Source organism: Xiphias gladius, chromosome 6, assembly GCF_016859285.1.
Source record: "Xiphias gladius isolate SHS-SW01 ecotype Sanya breed wild chromosome 6, ASM1685928v1, whole genome shotgun sequence".
Taxonomy (NCBI): domain Eukaryota; kingdom Metazoa; phylum Chordata; class Actinopteri; order Istiophoriformes; family Xiphiidae; genus Xiphias; species Xiphias gladius.
In genome coordinates this window covers 20,604,495-20,624,638 of record NC_053405.1, presented here as the reverse complement: position 1 = coordinate 20,624,638, position 20,144 = coordinate 20,604,495, and the positions used below count along the sequence as shown (strand labels likewise).

At 41.0% G+C, this 20,144-nt stretch overlaps 1 protein-coding gene across 1 annotated transcript in view; it reads left to right on the top strand.

Annotated features, from left to right (window-relative positions):
- Nucleotides 1-19,489, top strand: part of hcn2b (hyperpolarization activated cyclic nucleotide-gated potassium channel 2b) — a 43,442-nt gene extending 23,953 nt beyond the window's left edge. Inside the window, exons 5-8 of the mRNA XM_040128381.1 lie at nt 4,725-4,871; nt 5,627-5,867; nt 14,367-14,531; nt 18,519-19,489. Coding sequence (XP_039984315.1) covers nt 4,725-4,871; nt 5,627-5,867; nt 14,367-14,531; nt 18,519-19,489 — 1,524 coding nt within the window. The remainder of the gene's footprint in view (nt 1-4,724; nt 4,872-5,626; nt 5,868-14,366; nt 14,532-18,518) is intronic.
- The last annotated feature ends 655 nt before the right edge of the window (nt 19,490-20,144 follow it).

The following is a 20,144-nucleotide window of genomic DNA, read 5'->3' as shown; positions in this document are numbered from 1 at the left end:
ACCATGTGCCAGTGGACACCGCACATGGACAGAGGGCATTACCCATTATGTAACTGCACTCCCGCTTCTCCTTCCCCCATCATTTCCTCCCCCTCAAGCGCAATAGAGCAGCATGTCCGAATAGATTTGACAGGAGGGAGTTGTGACCCCTGGGGCCTTCGGTGATGAGCACTGATCCACCGGGCCTTGACACATCAAACAGCGACTTGAGGAACTGCTCACTTCATAACCTGGACAATCACTGAGGCCTGACCTGGACTACTTGGGTCTCGGACACTTAGGTTTGCTAGATTAAATATATCCTCTGAAGTTTGACAAAAAATAAAATTTAACTCAAGGTTGACTTACTTGCTTTTCTGAACCACACTTCATAGTTGAACGTAAGAAATGGCCGGAAGTATTTAAGTATTTAAGAATTTAAGAAAGCAGTACTTCCAGGGTCAAGAATGAAAACAGGATGTGTTATTGGTGAATCATAATGACGTCAGGATCCAAGTTTTTAAAAAAATGCTGATTTACATCATCCATTTTATAATATGGACGATGTGAACATTCCTCGTCTCTGCTTTTGTAGTCATGCAATATTTATTATACGACATAAAATACCGTGTTTGCTGTTGTAAACCATTCTGACTTTCCCTTCAGTTCCTCCATGCCTTCATTAATGCACACGTCACGCTGTATGCTGTGGGTGTGTGAGTGCGCGTTTGTTTGTGCATGTTTATCTCTACATCTGTCTCCGCTCTTCAGTGAGTGAGCTAAAGGATGCTGCTGAAGTCAACTCAAGGATCTATACACTCAGGACACCACATACACACGCACACACAGATACGGTATAAGCCTTGTCGCATCCTGACATGGCCCATTAGTAGGAGGGCCAATTCAATTTATGTTTCCCTCCGTCGCAGCTTACAGTGACAGCCATGCATCATGTGCTCAAGCCATCAACTAGGGGCTTTATGCTCCATAAAAAAAAAACTCTGTGCTGTTTTGGCCGCCCCTCAACTAAGTCCACTGGCCAAGAGGAACAGATTGGATTTCATAAATGTAATGCATTTGTTAGTTTTATACAAATAAAGCAGGAATTATCTAAGTCTAGTCTTACCTGCATCCCTGGCCATAAAGTTTGATTTTATAAGATGACATTGCAATATTAATACAATTTAGGAAGATGGCTGTACCAGACATGAATGGATTTGCTTCTGTTGGGACTTTAAAACAAAAAGAAAAATAATGGAATTCGTAGAATATTTTGAAGTTCAGTCACTGAAAACTTGCTGTCTTGGATGGTAAATATTCATCACAGAAGTATGTATCTGGCTACACACATACATTTTTTTCGTATATACAGGTTCTTTTTTGTGTGTTTGTGTATGTGTTGTGTGTGTTATCCAGTGTGATTCAGAGCTTCCCTCACATCTTCCCTTTTGTTTTCTTCTGAAACAGCAACAAACATGACCATGTGGTAACACAGAGTGCATCATGGATTTCCAAAACCGGATATTACATGAGACAACTGTGTCTCACTCCTATTTTGTAGTTAAGAAGTGATCAGATTTTTTAAATTGTGCTTTGGAAGCATGAGTCAATTTTGAACCTTACTCCCATTCCACTGACTTTGAGTGACATGGCCACTAATTTAAGTCTAATGCTGAGAAAATCAGAAAGTCAATAAAACTCTGCTCCTTCAACAACCACATTTAAAGGAGCGGGAGAACTAGGAAGAGAGAGAGAGAGATGTCATTTCAATTTAACTCAGACTGTCACACACTGAATCCTGGGGCAGGAAACACTTAATGGGAGCCTCCCAGTTTATCCCCCTAGTTGCTTGAATGAGCTGGATACTTTAGAAGTCGGCTGCATCTTTATTGTTACTGACACACAGCAAATGGTGGGGGGTGGGGGGTTGTTATCAAGTTGAAGTGAGAGTGCTTCAATCCTTTTGTTTAATTGGGTATGTTATGCATATGTCCTAAAGAACTATATCTTTATAATTTGAAAAGAAAATTCCAAATTTTGTCTGGATTATGTGATAACTTTCAGGATGAGTTAGAAATCTGAGAAGATGGTTGAGGAGGAAATCCTGTGAGGTTTTCATTTAATGCTACCATGGCTTTTCATGCTAAATGAACCATGATCCGAGGCAATTAATTAAGACTGAATGAGATTGAGATTAAAATTTGTTTACACAAGAAAGAAAAGGATGCAGCGAATGTCTTTGCAGATGTAATTTCATTATGTGGTTCACTAAAGTAAGTGATCGAGTCCAATTATCATTTTGTCATGCATAAGGTCATTCTATACTGGATGTATGTGTATATAGGGTCTATTTCTGCAGGATGTACATCACACTGGAGAACAGTCTCCTACTAGACAGTAATTGGGCAGAAGAGCCTGAAAGAAACAGGGAAAGGGAAAGAAAGAGTGTGAGGAAATTTTGGAATAAAAAACAGAAATAGAATGAGATTATAGGAGAAAGAGTGGATTAATAGTAGTCCAAGTAGAAATTACGAAATTCACATCAGCAAAAATGCCTCTAAAATTTTATATGTTCCTGAAACTAGGGCTAAAATGTCAGTCTCCTCGACCAACATTGCAACTCTTACATAAACCCAAGTTTTTCCCTTTCGTAAGAACCACTCTGCGCTTTATATATAGAAAGAAAATCCTCCTGTAGAGAAACAAAATTAATGATATCCTACCATGACAGCCAGTATGTGCTGTATTAAGGATATTGTGATTTGCCGTGGCCCCAAGCTGTTAGGGTCAAGCCTCCATTTTCTTCTCTAACCCATGTGTCACCTTACAGTGTGACAAAATGTAATTTCCCAGAGAGCGTACCATCCTATCCCATGCGTGTGTCATCGACTGTTACAAGCAAGGTCATTGTCAGTGCCCTCGCTGTTCTTCCATACATGAACATCGGAGGCAGGAAGATCGGCACTCTAGATGATTAAAACATTGGAATGCCCCTGTATAGTATAGTATGCATGTATAGTATGCACACACACAAGCAGCCAAAGATCATCCCGTTTTATATCTACTACAATGTTTCCACCCCTCAGTTGATAGTTTTCCAGTGTTTCTATTGGCCACCCAGTCTCTTAATAAGATTAGGATGGGTGACAAATCGAATGAAAAAACAATATAAAATGCCTTAGTAGGTGTTGGGCCACCGCGAGCCTCCAGAACAGCTTCAAATTCTCCAAAGCTCTGGGACTTTACTGGAGAGATGAACGACATTTCCCAAAAGATATCCTCTCATTGGTGTTTTGATGGTTGTGGAGAGCGTTTTCTCAGATGTCCTCCAAAATCTCCCATATTGGTTCCAGTGGGTTGAGATATAGTGACAGTTGAGGCCAATGCTATGGCTGTGTGATATGATGATATATGCTGTTAGACAAAATTAATTTGTCGGACATCAAAGATTTTTTTCATACACTTAATACTCTCCATTCAATATCTCTGGTAGTTTTAGGACATTGAGGGAAATGTTTCAGTTCACTGAGCGGGACCGCTTTCTGGTAATATTGGATTTTTATTTATTTATTTATTTGGTAGTGTTATGCAGAGCCTTGGTTTGTCTGATATTTGCTGAATTAGTCAAAAACAGACTCCTATCCTAACTAAGTAAACAAATAACTCTCTTAATGAGGTCAAGCTGACTGGAGAGAGGAGGGAGCTTAGCGGTGGCATTTCTAAGATTCAGCTTGCCCAGCACAGCCACAAATTCAGCACCCGGGACAGCGAGCATGACACAAATATAAAATTACATATAGGCGATACTGGAACTAATTAATATTGTACAATCCTACCCTTAGTTTATGCTTCACATAATTTTCATACTCATTCAACCATTCAGGGAGGTCTTGTGCACTGTATGAAATCATCAGCATTAATTTGTCCGCCAACTATACATCAGATATATTAAAATGGGATTGAAATGCCAATTGAATTTTTCAAGGGTGGTGTTTGACATGGGAGGTTCTCCCTTGACCTTCAGCTTGAAATTCTACTACTCATCCAACTGACAGTTTAGTCCACAGAGGGATGACTCACACTGCTTAACACACACAAACACATACACTTGAGAGAGAGTGAGACCTTAAGCAACTCCAACATGGATTTTTTCTTTTTTTTTTTTTTTCCCCTAACGAGATCTATTCTATCACTGCTAGGGATTTTGGCTTTTTTGTGTACACGTTTTTTCTTCTTTCTACATCTTTCTGGAGTGTTAGCATGTTAGCATCTTTCCTCTCTAAACACAGCGGAGCATGATGAATCCTCATGGGCTTTACCGAGCTCTCATGTTTCCTTAGCAGCTTCATAACAGTTTAGCTACAAGGTATAAATGGGTCACAGGATCTTCATGTTTGGAGAGCTGTACATCTCATTAACTGCAGACATGAACGCTTACTGTAACTGAGTAAGAGCCAGTGATAAGACAATCTGAGAAAAAGTCAGCTTGAGTAAAAATGAGAACACAGCTGCAGCCTCTTAGTAAAATCACCATGATGCAGCAGGAATCACTAGGTTGAAGTGTTTCAGCTTGTCAAGTGAAACCATGACGCTGTGAAATTGTTGCCACTAATACTTTACTATCACAAAATTGGACAGACTTCTCAAACCTCTGCCTGTCACAAGTAACAAAAGAGTTGCTGAATCCTGTTTTCATTGAGTCCCTGTTCTTCCTCACCTCTATCTCTCTCTTCTCCATCTTTCAGTACAAACAAGTAGAGCAGTACATGTCCTTCCACAAACTACCGGCTGACTTCCGGCAGAAAATCCATGACTACTACGAGCACAGATACCAGGGCAAGATGTTTGATGAAGAGAGCATCCTGGAGGAGCTTAATGAGCCTCTGCGTGAGGTATGGAAACACTCAAGCATCCACTATAATTTGTTCAGTCACTCACAAATGCACACACTTCCCAACTCTCCGCCAAGTAAGTGAACTGGAATCAATTCATTATAAAGCGCAGCTGTGGACGCTTCTTATCAACAAAAACAAAGTTATAATTTCCAGCCTCTGTATTGATTTATAATATTAATTGTACTTAATTTAGTTACTTGCTAGGTAGTCAGTAAAATCACCAAGTTTCTACTAGTCTTCACTGAAAAATGACTAAATTTTAAAAGAAAGCAACAGATGGTTTTAAAGTAATTTTCACATGGATTTCATACTACCACACACCCAAAAGTTGTTTTTCCTGTTGCCTACTTGAGCTCAACAGTAAACAATGTCTTCTTGCTTCAAGGACAGCTCAGAACACGCTTCAGGTAACAGAAGGTAAAGAAAAAACTAAGGAGAATACTCATATGAGCTGTTTCAGGGTCCCTCAAGGTAATTAAAAAAACAAACATTGTCTAACCTGCAGAGTTCTTGCTCTGAAAAGGGTCCTTTTATTACTGCATTTTCATTTTTTTTAAATATTAAAAAAAAACCAGACAAATTACTTTATTTACATAAAAGAATTAAAATAATGAACTCTACCCATCATACATGTACCCCACATCCATGACACCAACATCATCGATAGTTGTATCATTAGCTGTGATTCCTCAAATGCCAATGCAAAAAAATCCCCCCCAAAAAATCAAATCCTGTCCGCTATCACCATTTAGGAAATCGTCAACTTCAACTGTCGCAAGCTGGTGGCATCCATGCCACTGTTTGCCAACGCTGATCCCAACTTTGTGACCGCCATGCTGACCAAACTGAGATTTGAAGTCTTCCAGCCCGGAGACTACATCATCAGAGAGGGCACCATCGGCAAGAAGATGTACTTCATCCAGCATGGGGTGGTCAGTGTCCTGACCAAAGGAAACATTGGCATGAAGCTGATGGACGGCTCCTACTTTGGAGGTTTGTCACTGTCTCTGTGACTGTAGGATCATCAGTTACTTCTCTATTCCATTCTACTTTGGTCTGTTCTGACTTGTTTATTTTAAATCCACTGTTATTTACCTCTCTATTCTATTCTGTTCTATTCTATTCTATTCTATTCTATTCTATTCTATTTTGTTCTATTCCATGCTTCCAGGCAAGTGTTATTTACCTCATAAATCTCATCAGAATCCACTGCAGTAAAATCACAGATTGTGTTTACTATTTTAATGAGAATCGTAGCAACAAGCAAATAAAGAAAAAAAAATGCACCCTGACATTTTACTTGGACTTCTTGTGCAGTCTTGCCTTACAGCCACTTCTGTCCCACTTTCTCAGGCTGTTGTTCCTCTGAGTCTGTTTAGAAAAACATGTGGTGCTCCTGCCACCATCGCCACCCATAAACCCACACAGTCGTGCACAAACACAAACGCACTTTTTTAGGTCCCGGTTGATGGTTTGGGCTGCATTTTCAAAATCCAGTGCCCTCTGCAGCAGTCCAGAGTTCACTGGCAGTAATTTTTAAGTGCCAGCAGCCCAGTGCACTGTAGGAGTGGCACAGATGCACGGCACACACATGCACAACACACGCTGATTAGCACAGCAGAGCAGTGATGACGGAGCTATTTGTAATGCCAAGTACAGACTATTCAAGGCCATCCCTGCCACCAGGGAGGAAATCACAGGTCTCCCTGCAGACACAAAACTAGCAGTGGATTTTGATTGGAGGGAGAGCATGGTTTAACTACCACAGGAGTTTGTATTTGTGGTAGAATCTCTGAATCAGTAGGTAGCAGCAAGTAGCTAGTGATGTCAAGCCAAACACGTGAGTTTATTTTTATAGGATTTAGCTATTTTTAGTTTTAGTTAATGGAGACATAGGATCTCAGGTTTGATACAAGCATCGACATCAGGATTTCCTGTTAGACAGTTGGAGTTAGACTATTTACTGTTGGATAGGCATTATCACCTGTTTACATTTCTTGGCCCATTACTATTGTCATATCAGTCCACATTTTTGTACACATTACTCATTGGCAAACCTTGGCTGGATTGGCTCCATTATCACATTAATACATTTAAAATAAGAAAGAGCTTTGTCATTTTTTCTATGGCTGTAAATGCATCTTATCTAATCCTAAATTGGATGTGTACGAAATATTGCAAAGTTTAGCATAATTGCATATTCATACAGTCTGAATAGGTTTGTGGTGAAGCCCTTGTAGCTTGTCGGAACTGCCAAAGCTTTCACAATATGTCCCTCAAAGTCACTTTTGTTTCTTATCATTCAAACTATTTATAGTGGATGCAAGTACAGATGGAAGGGTTTAGGAAGTTAAAAGGGCACTCCAACAATTTAGTAAGACATAAAGTTGAGGTGCTTATTGGAGACAGATTAAGAAAAGAATGATCCAAATTGAAGCAGCGGAGTCGACGAGTCCGGACTTTGAGACTGCAGCATGGGTTAAGATTAAGAAACAATAGATACTACTTTTCCCATTACGCAACTCAATACAATCTTTCATTAGATCCTTTGTGGCTAGCAGATGCCCACCCATCACTCATATGCCCATGATGACCCTGGTGACATTATCAGAGTTATTTTGTCAAGCTTGACAAAGTTTGTGCAGAGCCACAGAAGACATTATGCAGCTATTTTGACAGTCTTAGTTGTACTTCCCATGACAAGAAAACAAATGTTACGACTTTAACTTCTGTTCCCTGAAGGAGAGGAATGAGGTACAACACATAAAGTATTGGATATCACGCCCCCGCATGGCCTAACTGAAGACACCTCTATTCACGCCTTAGGGCAGGCGACCAGTGACTGTGTATGTGAGGCCCCGCCTACACATATATACATCCATCAACAAGGTCATCCTTAAGTTCGATAGCCGCTCTTCAATGAGCCCAGCTGCAGAGCGGGGCAACCAAAATTTTGTACCATGTTCCTCTCCTTCAGGGAACAGAAGTTACATTTTGTTCCTTTTCAGTTGATTCACTTGGTATAATACATATAACATAAGTATGGGACATGTATTCACGCCTCGCAAGGCAGCCACCAAACCGGGGTCGAACCTCCAGCACTCTAGTGCATTGCAGACTTAGGAGAAAGGGCAGCATGAGCTACCACAGGGTCGTCACATCCAAACGATAAAACCGAACATAAGTGGGCGGTGATGACCTACTAGCTGCAGCACAGATATCACTCACAGCTAGCCCTTTAAACAATGCCCACGACATTGCCATGCCCCTGGTCGATTGTGCCCTTGTTATTCAAGGCCTCTGCTGTTGTAAACCAGAGAGATAGCCACATTTGCGTGTAATGTAACCTTGGAGCCATCTGAAGTGAATTGGGTACAAGAGGGATGCACAGACAAAGCATGCAGGTCACCCACTCGCTTTAAGGAGGTTTATGCAAGAAGCAGTGTAGTTTTTGTATGAAAGAAATTTCATATCCACATACTCAGTAGGCTCAAATGGGGAACCATATAGAGCCTCAATCAACAAAATCAAGTCCTGTGGGGATGCTTGGGAGGATGAGGTCTCAGCTGGCAGACCCCCTTTTTAAAAACGCATGGCGAGAGGGTGAGCGCCTAGTGTCACTCCATCAAAGCCAACATGACAGGTAGATACAGCTGCTAAATAGACTTTAATCGTGGAAATTGAAAGACCCTTATCCAGCAGCTCCTGAAGGAACATCAAAGTGTCAACAATAGAGTACTGAAATGGGAATACATTTCGATCAAGACATCACTGATCAACCCCGCCATTTATAGGCATATAGGCCTCTAGTGGGCCTGGCACTGTGGATCATTTTCACCACACTTGGGTCTGAATATGCGACAGACTGGAATATGCGTCAGTTAGTCAGGACGACACATCGTTCTTCTCAGTATGCCGCCGTGCAGTTAAGAAACTGGAGGTGGCATACCATCGTGATTTGCAGGATTGTTCCCTCCACTTGAGCTGACAAGGGTTAAAAAAGACAGAACGTCCTTGTCATCCTCCGACAAACCATGAATGTCCAAAGCCAATGTCCAGCAAGTCATCATCGTCATGGTATGCGGCCAGCTCAGACGGTGGCTGGCTCTCGAAGGCCAAAGGCTGAAACTCGGCTAACCCCTCAACATACTCCATGTGGTCAGCCCAGTTACCAGCAGGGACTTCGACCGAAAACTCCGTGGACAATGCATAGACAGACGGGACATGCTTTGTGCTGGTCCTTGTTGTGTAAAGAGAAGCTGCACCCTGGAGGACAGCGGAAGGCTGCAGCCTTCTTCTTTGGCTGCTTAGGCTCGGTACTCATTCCAAAACACAAAGCTTGTGACAATACAAAATTAGCGTTCCGCGGGCAGCCACTCCCATTAATTGAGGAAGTAATGGTTGTCACCACCAGGGGTCGTTATGCTAACTTCGAGATGACAGTTAAACAAACTAAGCTAACTAGCTGTAGACAAGGATATAGGAAAGGATGTGTCCATTTAAGTACTAAAAACAGGAGGAGCTTCCCTGTGAAAATCCTGTATCTGTCAATAAACCCGTAAAAGAGAATTTTGGACATTATATATATCAAACTATAAACTGCACATCAAATCGACTTCAAACTTAGCGAATGTATTGCTGAGGACCCAGGGAAGTGCAGTGTTGACTGGATGAGTGGTTTTCGAGAAGATCAATGACGATTACTATATGTATTCTAAACCGCACTTACTGTTACCATGGTAACCATGTTTTTCTTTTGAATTGAGAGAGCTTGATGGGCACTGCACTAGTTGAACTAATGGGAACAGGAAACACTGCCAACCAGGCTACAGGAAAAGGTTAAAGCAGTCATGATCCCAAGTAGTGCAAGGAATATTCAAATAACTGCTAAAATTTAATATACCCACCCTGGATTTCTCTATAGTTTTCATCATATTTTAGGATGACAATTGCCCTATCCACAAGCTACATATGGTTACAGAGTGATTTTGAACAGCTTTTTAATGCAGCCCCAGTGGTTTCATTAGGATTATTATCCTCCCCCAGCACTTACCACTGCACAGTAATGATCCTAGAAATATGCAAATGCTTGTGTTATGTATAACCAGGAAGATCCCGAGAGACACTTTATGAAAGGACGTCTGGGGCATTTTGCAGGGAGTTTTTCCAAAACTTTCACAAAACTGGAGCATCTAAAATGTTAACCTTCATTTTTTTAAACATAACTGGACAAAACTCAACTTAATAAAGTTTTTTTTTGTAGTCAAGATGTCATTCCACTATGTTTCCAGTATGTTATGATAAATCTGCAGCTTCTGCTTTGAGAATTAACACGCCAGAGCACAGTGCCATTATGCACGGCTATCCACTGTGTTTGACCACCTTTATGAAATCGGGTGCATTAGTTAAGATAGAAAATAACTTTTGTTAATAATAATAATAAAAATAATAATAATAATAATAAATTCACACGAGAAAACTTCGTTGGATAAAAAAATGAAGAGACAACTTTACCATAAGTGATGCAAAAATTGTAAAGTTTGTCCTGAAGGAGATTTCAGAGAAAAGGCCACAGTATAAACACAAAAGGTTTATCCTCTGTCTTATGAGTTTAACAGTGAAAGTTATCTTTATTTTTCTATCTGGAAAGTTAACAGAGACAATACACTTGGTCCATCCTCATGTGCATACACAAATTCACAGTAATATGTTCTTGGAGTGGTTAGTGATTGGTGTTTGATAAAGGGCATTGCACTGGGAAAGAGTTTTGCAGGTGCAAGTCATTCTGTGAGGATATTACGGCATATTGCCTTTATTATAATTATTTTTGTAGTCCTGTCCAGTTCATCTACATCAAACTAGGATAAATAATTACCTGTGCATGAGGCCATGTTGAAACAGGTAATGTTGTCTCCATTGCCACAAAGTTGGAAACACATTATTGTCTACAATATATTGTATGCTGTAGCATTAAGATTCCCCTTAATTTGAACTAAAAGGTAGTAGTCAAAAGTATGTGGACAGGGGTGTGTTATTTTATGGTGTACTGCTTTTGGGAGATTTGATGGCCAGAGGTAGAAGTTTTTCTAGAAGAGTGAACGCAGTTGATTAAGGTTGTCACCATTAGAGAAAGGGCTTTTTTAATCAGGTCATCCAAATTATATTTTACTTTTGACCCTCTTCGTTCACAGAGTAAACCGTGCCGACCCAGTGCTCTGCTAGGGCATTAAGACTAATTTGATCAGCAACATTTCTTTCTCATTGCTACTGTGCTACCACAGAAATGCTGCCGCATCTATTTTCACTTTCAGTTGAGTTTGTTTAGGGTTAGGTTTGGTTTACTGTAGATAATTTTGGTGAAACTTCAGGATAATGTTTGGGTCAAGGTTTTTAATCAGGTCTTACACACATGCTTAGTTGGTTAAGTTACAAGGCAAATGTCACCCTTTTTTTTCCTTTTTTAACCGATTGATTAGAGACACTGACAGTAAGAGTAATCTAGTTTGGCATTTTGAGAGAAAAAAAGGCATAGTTTAGGCACATTTTTGCCCAAGAAACCCTACAGCAATCATACTGTCATCCTTTTCAATTTGTATTTTTACCAAAAGTACATTAGAAGCACTGTATTTCTCAATGTGACTTACTGGACATGAGAAATTGTTGAAAATGTGATACATTAACTCAACAAACTGTATGGAAATGTACTGAAGCTTTAGACAAAATGAAGAAATTAGAATGAAGAAATGAATAAAAGTAGGTAGGCCTAGAGAGGCACAGCGATGAATAATGTTTCTCAAGGTCAAATGAGAAAGTTTTTCTGCAGCGACAGGTTCCAGCCGGGATGTTCATTATTGTGTCAGAGTTCTACAGTAATGATGCGATCATGGGATGGAATGGAACACTGAACATTCTCATCAGGTATTCTAGATCATCAAGGTTCTAACAAAGCTCTCGATGGCACTTTACATCTCCCATCTGAATAATTATGAACATTCATGAAGTTATGGTAAAAGCACTATGGGGAAATACTATCATTATATTTTTTTGTTTAATAAGTTCAAACACGGAAAAATGCCGACATCTTTTTATTGGTAACAAGAAGTGAACTTTTTTTTTTTCTCTTGATAGTATATTGTCAAAGTGGAGATGATACAGTGTTTCCTGGTCTGACCCCTCAATCAGTATCTTGTATTACCACTTACACATCCTGGGCCCACATTGTTAAAGACATACAACAAATCTGTGAACACAAAACCTCCATAAGGTGTGAAGACTCAAACTGGTCAGCAAATAGCAGGTTGTGGGCCTCAAACAAAACCAACAACAAATACAACATCTTTCATTCAGCCATAAAGCAGGCCACTTATTTTATTTTGTGTGGATAGCCTATCATTTACATCTCCAGTCTGGTGGTGGAAAATAGAAGATACATTCACATGTATTAACATAATAAACTTCTGTGAATCTGTTGGTCCTCACTTATAAACAGAAAAAATGAAACGAACAATCAGTTATTCTCAAATAAATTATTTGTTCTCCCCATCGAACGATACTGTAATAACTGGCCCGTGGTTGAACCTAATTATTGACCCTAGGTCTATGAAGGAAAAAATGTTAAAAGTAAGTCTGAGATAATTTGGAAATAGGATCTCAGTTTGTCCAATGAAATGCACTGAACTACAGAGTGGCCCACTCGGTACATATTTTGGTCACAATTCTTTACTAATCAAATTTATGGGATCATAAAATGTTGGTTTATGTTTGTCTTGTTTGTTGAAAAAACAGGTGGGAGATTGTGCAGCAAAGACATTACCACTAACATACAGTTGTTGGTATTTTGGTGGAAAATGTGTTTTTGCGCTGTGATTGAACATCTTAGAACTACGACAGTGTATTAGGGCAATTGTAAATTTAAAAAAAAAGAAATTCAAGATGTAAGAAAATATTCAAGTTTTTTTCTCATATATATATGACTCAAATCTCAGAATGTTTTCTTGGAATATTACAATTAGGTTATTATCATTAATCTACCGAGGAAATAGAAATCCTTTATCAGATAGGTTGGAAAACATGGTCAAACTCAAGGTCACACTTAAATAACCTCTGAATAAAAAACTATTGTGTCCTGACTCATAGTCAGTGAATTTATGTGGGTTTAAGTGAATGTACTGTATGTATAGTATGCATCTATAGTATAGAAACAGTATATTTGTTTATATTGTGAGGGAAGACACACTGAAAATGTCTAGCAGCTGTGGCCTGGATCCTATCAGTATGGCTAATTGTACTATTTTTTTAAAATAAAAAGACGTTGACATTTTGGGAAATATACTTATTCACTTTTTTGCTGAGAGTTAGACAAGAAGATCGATACCACTCTTGTCTGTACAATAAATGTGAAGCTACAACCAGCTTTGCATAAAGACTGGAAACAGCTAGCCTAAAAAAATACCTGCCTACCAGCATCTCCAAAAGCTTACCAAATAACATGTTATTTCTGATTTTTGTAATCTGTTCAAAAACTGATGTGCAAAAAATCTTATGTTGAGTCTTGTTATTGTGTTTTTGCAAGTTTTAGAGCCACTAGTAGGCATTTTTTAAAATTTGGAGAGAGCCAGGCTAGCTATTTATTTCTGTTTCCAGTCTTTGTGCTAAGCTAAGTTAACTGTCTGCTAGCAGTAGCTTCATGTTGAATGGATAGTCATTGGAGTTGTATTAATCTCCTCATCTAACTCTCAGCAAAAAAGCAAATAAGCAAATAACCAAAATTTCAAGCTATCCATATAATGCTTGTAACTGTTGTTCCTTTTCAGTGACGCTGACGTATTTGCAATTTTACTTGGACCCCCCCCCCCAAGACCCAATGATCATGAACAGACTGTTACATTCCATTCCAGTGCAGTGCCCCTATGCCTGTTCTTAATGGAGTCTCCTCATGTTTTGTTATTTTCTCCCTTTCCCACAGAGAGTCAGAGGAGGTCGACCTTTCAGGCGGGGGAAAAGGAGAGCATATGGTTGTCAGGACAACAGTCAGCCCCAGCCCATAGCAGAGGAAAGCTAGAGAAGAGAAGATACTAGGGGAAGGGAACAACTGAATGTACTTAAGCTTAGCTGCACATCTCCAAATATAGAGTGTACTTCCTTCACATAGCTGTCAGTGCGGTGCCAGTGCTGGAGGAAGTGCTCAGTATTACTGTCAGTGGTCATACTGACCACACAAGGCAACTGCGCACATAAACCAGTTTCGTTCTGATCACACATTTGCTCAAGGCCTTGAGTTTTGTACAACCCAGACAAATTTTAACATCTGAGTTTTATTTTGTAACCTAATTGTGGCTGGGCATCCATTTCAGACTCCTCAACAAATCTCTCCTTATTTATAGAAACTTTGTTCTTTTCTCTGTCACTGTCTGTCAACCTGAAGTCTGTGAGTCTGCCATTTTTTGATCGAACCGTCCGTCTCTTGTGTGGGTTCTTCTTTCACCCCACCAGAGATCTGTCTGCTGACCCGAGGGAGGCGGACGGCCAGTGTGCGAGCGGACACCTACTGTCGCCTGTACTCTCTCTCTGTGGACAATTTCAACGAGGTGCTGGAAGAGTATCCCATGATGAGGAGGGCCTTTGAGACGGTTGCCATTGACAGATTGGACAGGATAGGTAAGTCCGCCAAGAGAAAGATTTGTAAACTCTACCAGAGTTACCATAGAACATGTCCGTCTTACACTAAGTAACATTATTATTATCAGCAATTATCTCATTATTTGGTTGATTTTTTTTTTCAACATAATGCCAGATACATTTTTCCACAGATAAAACCATGGAGATTTGTTTTAGTTTCACAGAATGACAAGTCATCAATTCTTTGCCCAGTCAACAATGTTGTGTGAGTCCATGAGGATTTTATTTTTAAGTCCTTTATGGAATCTTTGGAATAAAATATGAAAATGGAACAAATTAATCTTTCTATAAAGACCTAATGTATGAAATGTGTCATGGAGATTTAGTCTTAGATAATTAGCATTACACCTCCCAGATACAAGCCGGAGCTATGGTGTCTTCTTAAGCATATGAGTCATTCATAAGACAAAATGAAGCATAAGGGAAATGTATGCATTCATCAACATGATGTCTCGGTCAAAATACTGCACTATCTGACAGGTGTGATGTGATGTATTAATGATGCTAACAGGGGCGATGTGCGGGTTGGAGGAAAGGAATCGAAGGTGAAAATGTCAAAAAAAAAAAGTCATTGTCATTTGGCATACTGTATGTGACACTTTAAATATGACAGAATCTGCTGAGCAAAATCACTTGGATTTTTGTACTTCTGTTCTCTCTAGATTAGTTTTCTGATTTGTTAAAATGATTGCTCAGCAATAACTCTGTCTGAACATCCTCGGTTTGAATGCCGAGCACACACGCACACACACAAACACACAAACACACACAAATATACACAGAGATTGCTCTGTCTTACCGGAGCCCTGGGAGAAAATTTTTAGTGAGTAAACAGAATCATGTAATTTTTCTTCACAATGCAAACAACTTTCCCCTGCCATTTATGCCCACTAAAGTCAGCAGTGCTGCTGATGTCACATCCCCCTGTCAACATGACCATATTTCACATGTTTGCAAAAGCCCTGCATCTGCCACCTGCCAGCTGTTGCCATAGCAGCCAGATTCCACACATGAGCAGCCTTCAGTCAGTCAGCTCACGTATTTGGAGGGAGACTGACCAGTCTGCTTCAAGACCTAACCACCAACCAAATACTCCCACTGGAATCCATGTGCACTTGCTAAATATTAATCACTTATAATCTGTTCTTTTGTTTGGCTTTATCAACAGTCTTTGTCAGAAAAAGCATCTGGATCAAACACACAGAGGACTATCGGAAGCCGTGTTAAGAATTTGAAATGTAAACAAGCTCTGAAAAAATGAACAAAAGTCACTTTTCTGTTCTGTCACATCTTTGACCAGGAGTGCTTATTTTGGATCAGTTCAGCCTGACAGACCATAGTTACTCACATTATTGATGGAACCAGGCTTGCTACAGCTATCCATATATTTTCTTAAAAATAGTCTCTGACCTATGAGCCATTTCTACAGAGACAGGGGCTAATCCCTCGCCAGCTGTCCTCATACCCTTAATACATCATATTATATAGGCTCACCTGTTAAAAACAAGAGGATGGAGGGTAAATTTACTTTTATCATTATTCTATACAGTGTTTTTATCATTCTTTTGTCGCCTAAGATCAGCAGATGAATCTGTAATTACTTGGTAATTATAGCGGATGTGTTATATCTGTGGGTGCTTGTGTTGGGTCTGCTAGAGAGGCAGCTTCAGCTTATCAACTGCTTCAATTTCTTATGGGCTTTGACCGTTACAGAGCTATGAGACCCTCAATGAAGCTCCACATTGGCACCTGAAACAACCTGTATTCCTATCTCCCTATCGTGCTTTTGTTGCTTGCCCTGTCCCCTTTTCTTTCAGCTTACCCTAATGTGCCATCTGCGAGTTATTATCACCCTCACGTGTCACTTGTACCATCTTTTTGACATTGATCATTCACCCAGGAATTATAAAAAGAAAACAGCCCCTACCATACCATTGAGGAAGTCCTAGTGGCGCTCTTCATGGAAGAATTCCTTCAAAGTTACATCCGTGCTTTTCTAGGGTTCAACACAGCAGATGGGTTTTTCTTAGCCACCTCCCTCCAAACCCTGAGAGACAATCTCGTTACCAAGCCTAGACTGCCAAACTGTCTCTGTGTTTTTGGTACACAGATGGAACCCATGCAACATGCTAGGAAGGCACAAGAGTCAATACAGTTAGCATCTGCCTCCTCCATACCTCTCCTTCTGGTGAGGTGGCTGACTGTGTTAGAGAGGAACAAGTTCATGACCAGCCTTCTTCACCTCTTTGTTACGTGGGTCCCATGAGTCCCTCTTTGTCCCCAAGGTACAACAGATGTTGGATCATCTGGATACAGCGGAAATCTCGTCTTTGGTCCCAACCTTCTTCCCCGACAGCATTTGTTGAGCAGAAAGTGACCATGTGACTGGCCTTTAGCATCATCATTATCATCAATGGCTGGCTTCTCCAGATATTGCAAAATTTCAGCCCTCATATGAGCTGTGTGCTGACCCCATCCATCCTGCAGAAAGTCCAGTAAAAATTGGATGAAAAGGGGTGTTAACCAACAAATTACAGCATCCTTAAAGGAACAGTTTTTTTTCTCCTACATGTCCTACTTCACCATCTGAATCGCAGCCTGATTCGGTTGTGGCAATGTTATACTGTATGTGTCTAACACTAGGCACCCCACCTAGTTTGGGATTTCTACTTTTGTCCTTAACTGAATTAAAAAACAGCTGCAAAATGAGGCTGGTTCCCAAATAGACTTTCCCTATTTCTCTTCTTCAACGAGAGATATGTCTCTGTTTACCTCCTCCATCACCGTTCTTGTTCATTACGTCAGAGAGCACGAACTTGTAAATTCAACTCTCAGCAGGTTTCAGACACAACAGCCTCTGACAAACTCATCTTACTTAACCTGACAGCAGAGACATCCCAGTGAGTTTGAATCTCAACGCTTTGTGACACACACACCACTTTCTTCGGCTGGCACAGTCAGTGATAAACCATGTGAGGACAGATGTGAGGACTCTCCCACACTCTTCCCTGCTATGATGTCTCAAACATGCCTCTGTGGGCAATGCTTTGGAGATGTGAGAGTGAAGCAGTGGGTTTTACTGATTATGGTTATGCCCTTTCTCATGAGCCCCCCTCATGAGCCTCCCTCGTGTTGCTCTCTGCAGTAGTAATGTGACTGTGGGTAGACCCAAACTCTTTGCTCAAATGCGCATCTGCTTTCAGAGCCTCACTCCGCCTGGCTCTAGATTTGCAGCCTATCTCATGCCTGGGTTATGCCATCAACCTCAAATACAGCAACTACTCAAGCATGTTATTAACCACAGTCAAGGCAAATATGGTTATGTCTCTATTCTGCCTCACGTCAGTTGCCCATACACTTCTGAAGTAAGGGCTACTCTACTGAGCTTAAGCAATAGTGAGACCTGTTAGATGGCCACACCCATGTACATAGGTAACTATTATTTTCTCCTGGATGGCCAGTGTATGCTGAGTACCAGGCATGTGCAAGTACACACACACAAACAGATGACCACACACACATACATGCATCACCTTGTCACATACAGATATTTCATACATAGACATAGAAGCACAAATACGCAAATGTTTTGACAATAGACATGCTCTCTGCCACACCGTCAGTGCTGAGGTGGCTGCCTATCCCCATGACAGGGATTCAGTTCAAAAGATAAGATGCTCTTTATGTCCTTCTCTTTGTGTATATGTGTTTATTAGTGAAGGATTTTGTATATGACATAAATATATATTATGCATAGGGCACAGTATCCAGCATGGCCAGGAATAGTATAAAAAAGAATGATGGTAAACAATAAGGTTGTTATTTCTATGTTTAGTACAAATTGACTAAAAATAAAGTAGCAGAATGCAAGGGAACCAAACTTTACTTGTAAAACTAAGTCTGTTTTTTCAGCACTATTGGAATCTACTTCAGCAACAGTGCTCCTTTTTGTCTCTGTCAATGTAGGTAAGAAGAACTCAATCCTGATGCACAAAGTTCAGCATGATCTGAACTCGGGTGTTTTCAACAACCGGGAGAATGAGATGATCCAGGAGATAGTTAAATATGATCGGGAGATGGTTCAGCAAGTGGATGTACCACGACCACGGGCAATGTCCATGACACCTCCTCTACATGGTGGGATCTTTACCCCTCCAGGTTCCTCCACCCAGCCTCAGAATTCAGCAATTGCCACCCTGCAGCAGGCCGTAGCCATGAACTTTTGTCCCCCCATGCAAGGGAACTCAGTGGGAGTGGGGAACCTGCAGTCCCCGAGGATGGTGAGGAGATTCCAGGTGATGCAAAGTGTGTCCAGCCCTGTCTCAGCCTCTCCCCTGCAGTCTCAGCTCCTTGCTTCTGGTGCCTTTGCTCCAGTCCTGTCCAGCCCCCCTGTCCAAAGCCCTCTGGCAGTTGTAGGACGATCATTCCAGTATGGGTCCAGTGCCCTGGCTGGTCCCACCTCAGGCTCCCAGCTTTCTCTAGCCCAGCAGCACATAGCCAGTCCTGCACACCAGCCCAGCACACATAAGAGCACCCATTCCTTGCAAATGGGCAGTCTGAGCCAAGACGCCAGGGCCCTGTCAGCCTCTCAGCCCTCACTGCCTCATGAGGGGGTGCAAGCAGGTGCCCCTAGTCCACCCCAGTCTACACGAGTGTCCTCCACTTCCATTGGACCCCCTCAGACCCCATCAGGTCACACAGGCATTCGGAGCGCTTTACCACATAGGGTGGTACTGCCCCACCAAATGTCTGTGGGGGCCTTCCCTGTAGCATCCCTGCCTGGTTCTGTGCAGGGTTTTGGAGCTGGTGCAGGGCTGGCAGCAGGGGGTGTGGGAACAGGTCTGGGGGACTCGGGACAACCCAAGAAGGACTCTATAGTGAGCCTTCCTGAGACAGACCATATCAAAGTCAGATCCAGGCTGTCCTCAAATTTGTGATCTTAATTAAACTCTTTGGGGGAGTGACTCAATGAGGGGCTTGACTGCAGGAACATGGGAGGATTTCTGTTCTCCCTCCTACAGTTCCTCTCCTCTCTACCCACTCCAGTTTGACTATCCGAATGTATGAATGTTGAGTGAGTGGCAGCAAGGAGACTCTGAAGGGAGACTGTTCTAACATAATAAAGTCTGTATGGTGACTTTTGAATCTGCAGCATTGAAATGTTTCTACTCACAGACATAGTAGATGCACAGAACAGCAGAGGTAAAGTAGCATCTGCCCATCTCCCCCTCCTTTATTTATTGCATTTCACAACATAGTCAACAACATACGGACATATCTACGTCACTTCCCCTTCCATTCAACTCATTTAATGCAAACATGGGGTTGGGTGGGACTAAAAGAAAATCAGGGACCTGCTTCTGATATCAGAAGTTGGCACTTTAATGGGATTTAACAACTGTATCTACCATATTTTGTCATTTGGCTGGCTGTAAAAGACAATCTCCTCACAAACGCATAATAATTGTTGTTTCATAAAAAATTGGTGTTTTCCTGGCATTTTTTCCATTCAAGAAGATCATTAGATCAAATTTGTAAGCACAAAACTGGACAATATAAAAAACACTCTTCTTTGACTATCTTTATTCCAGT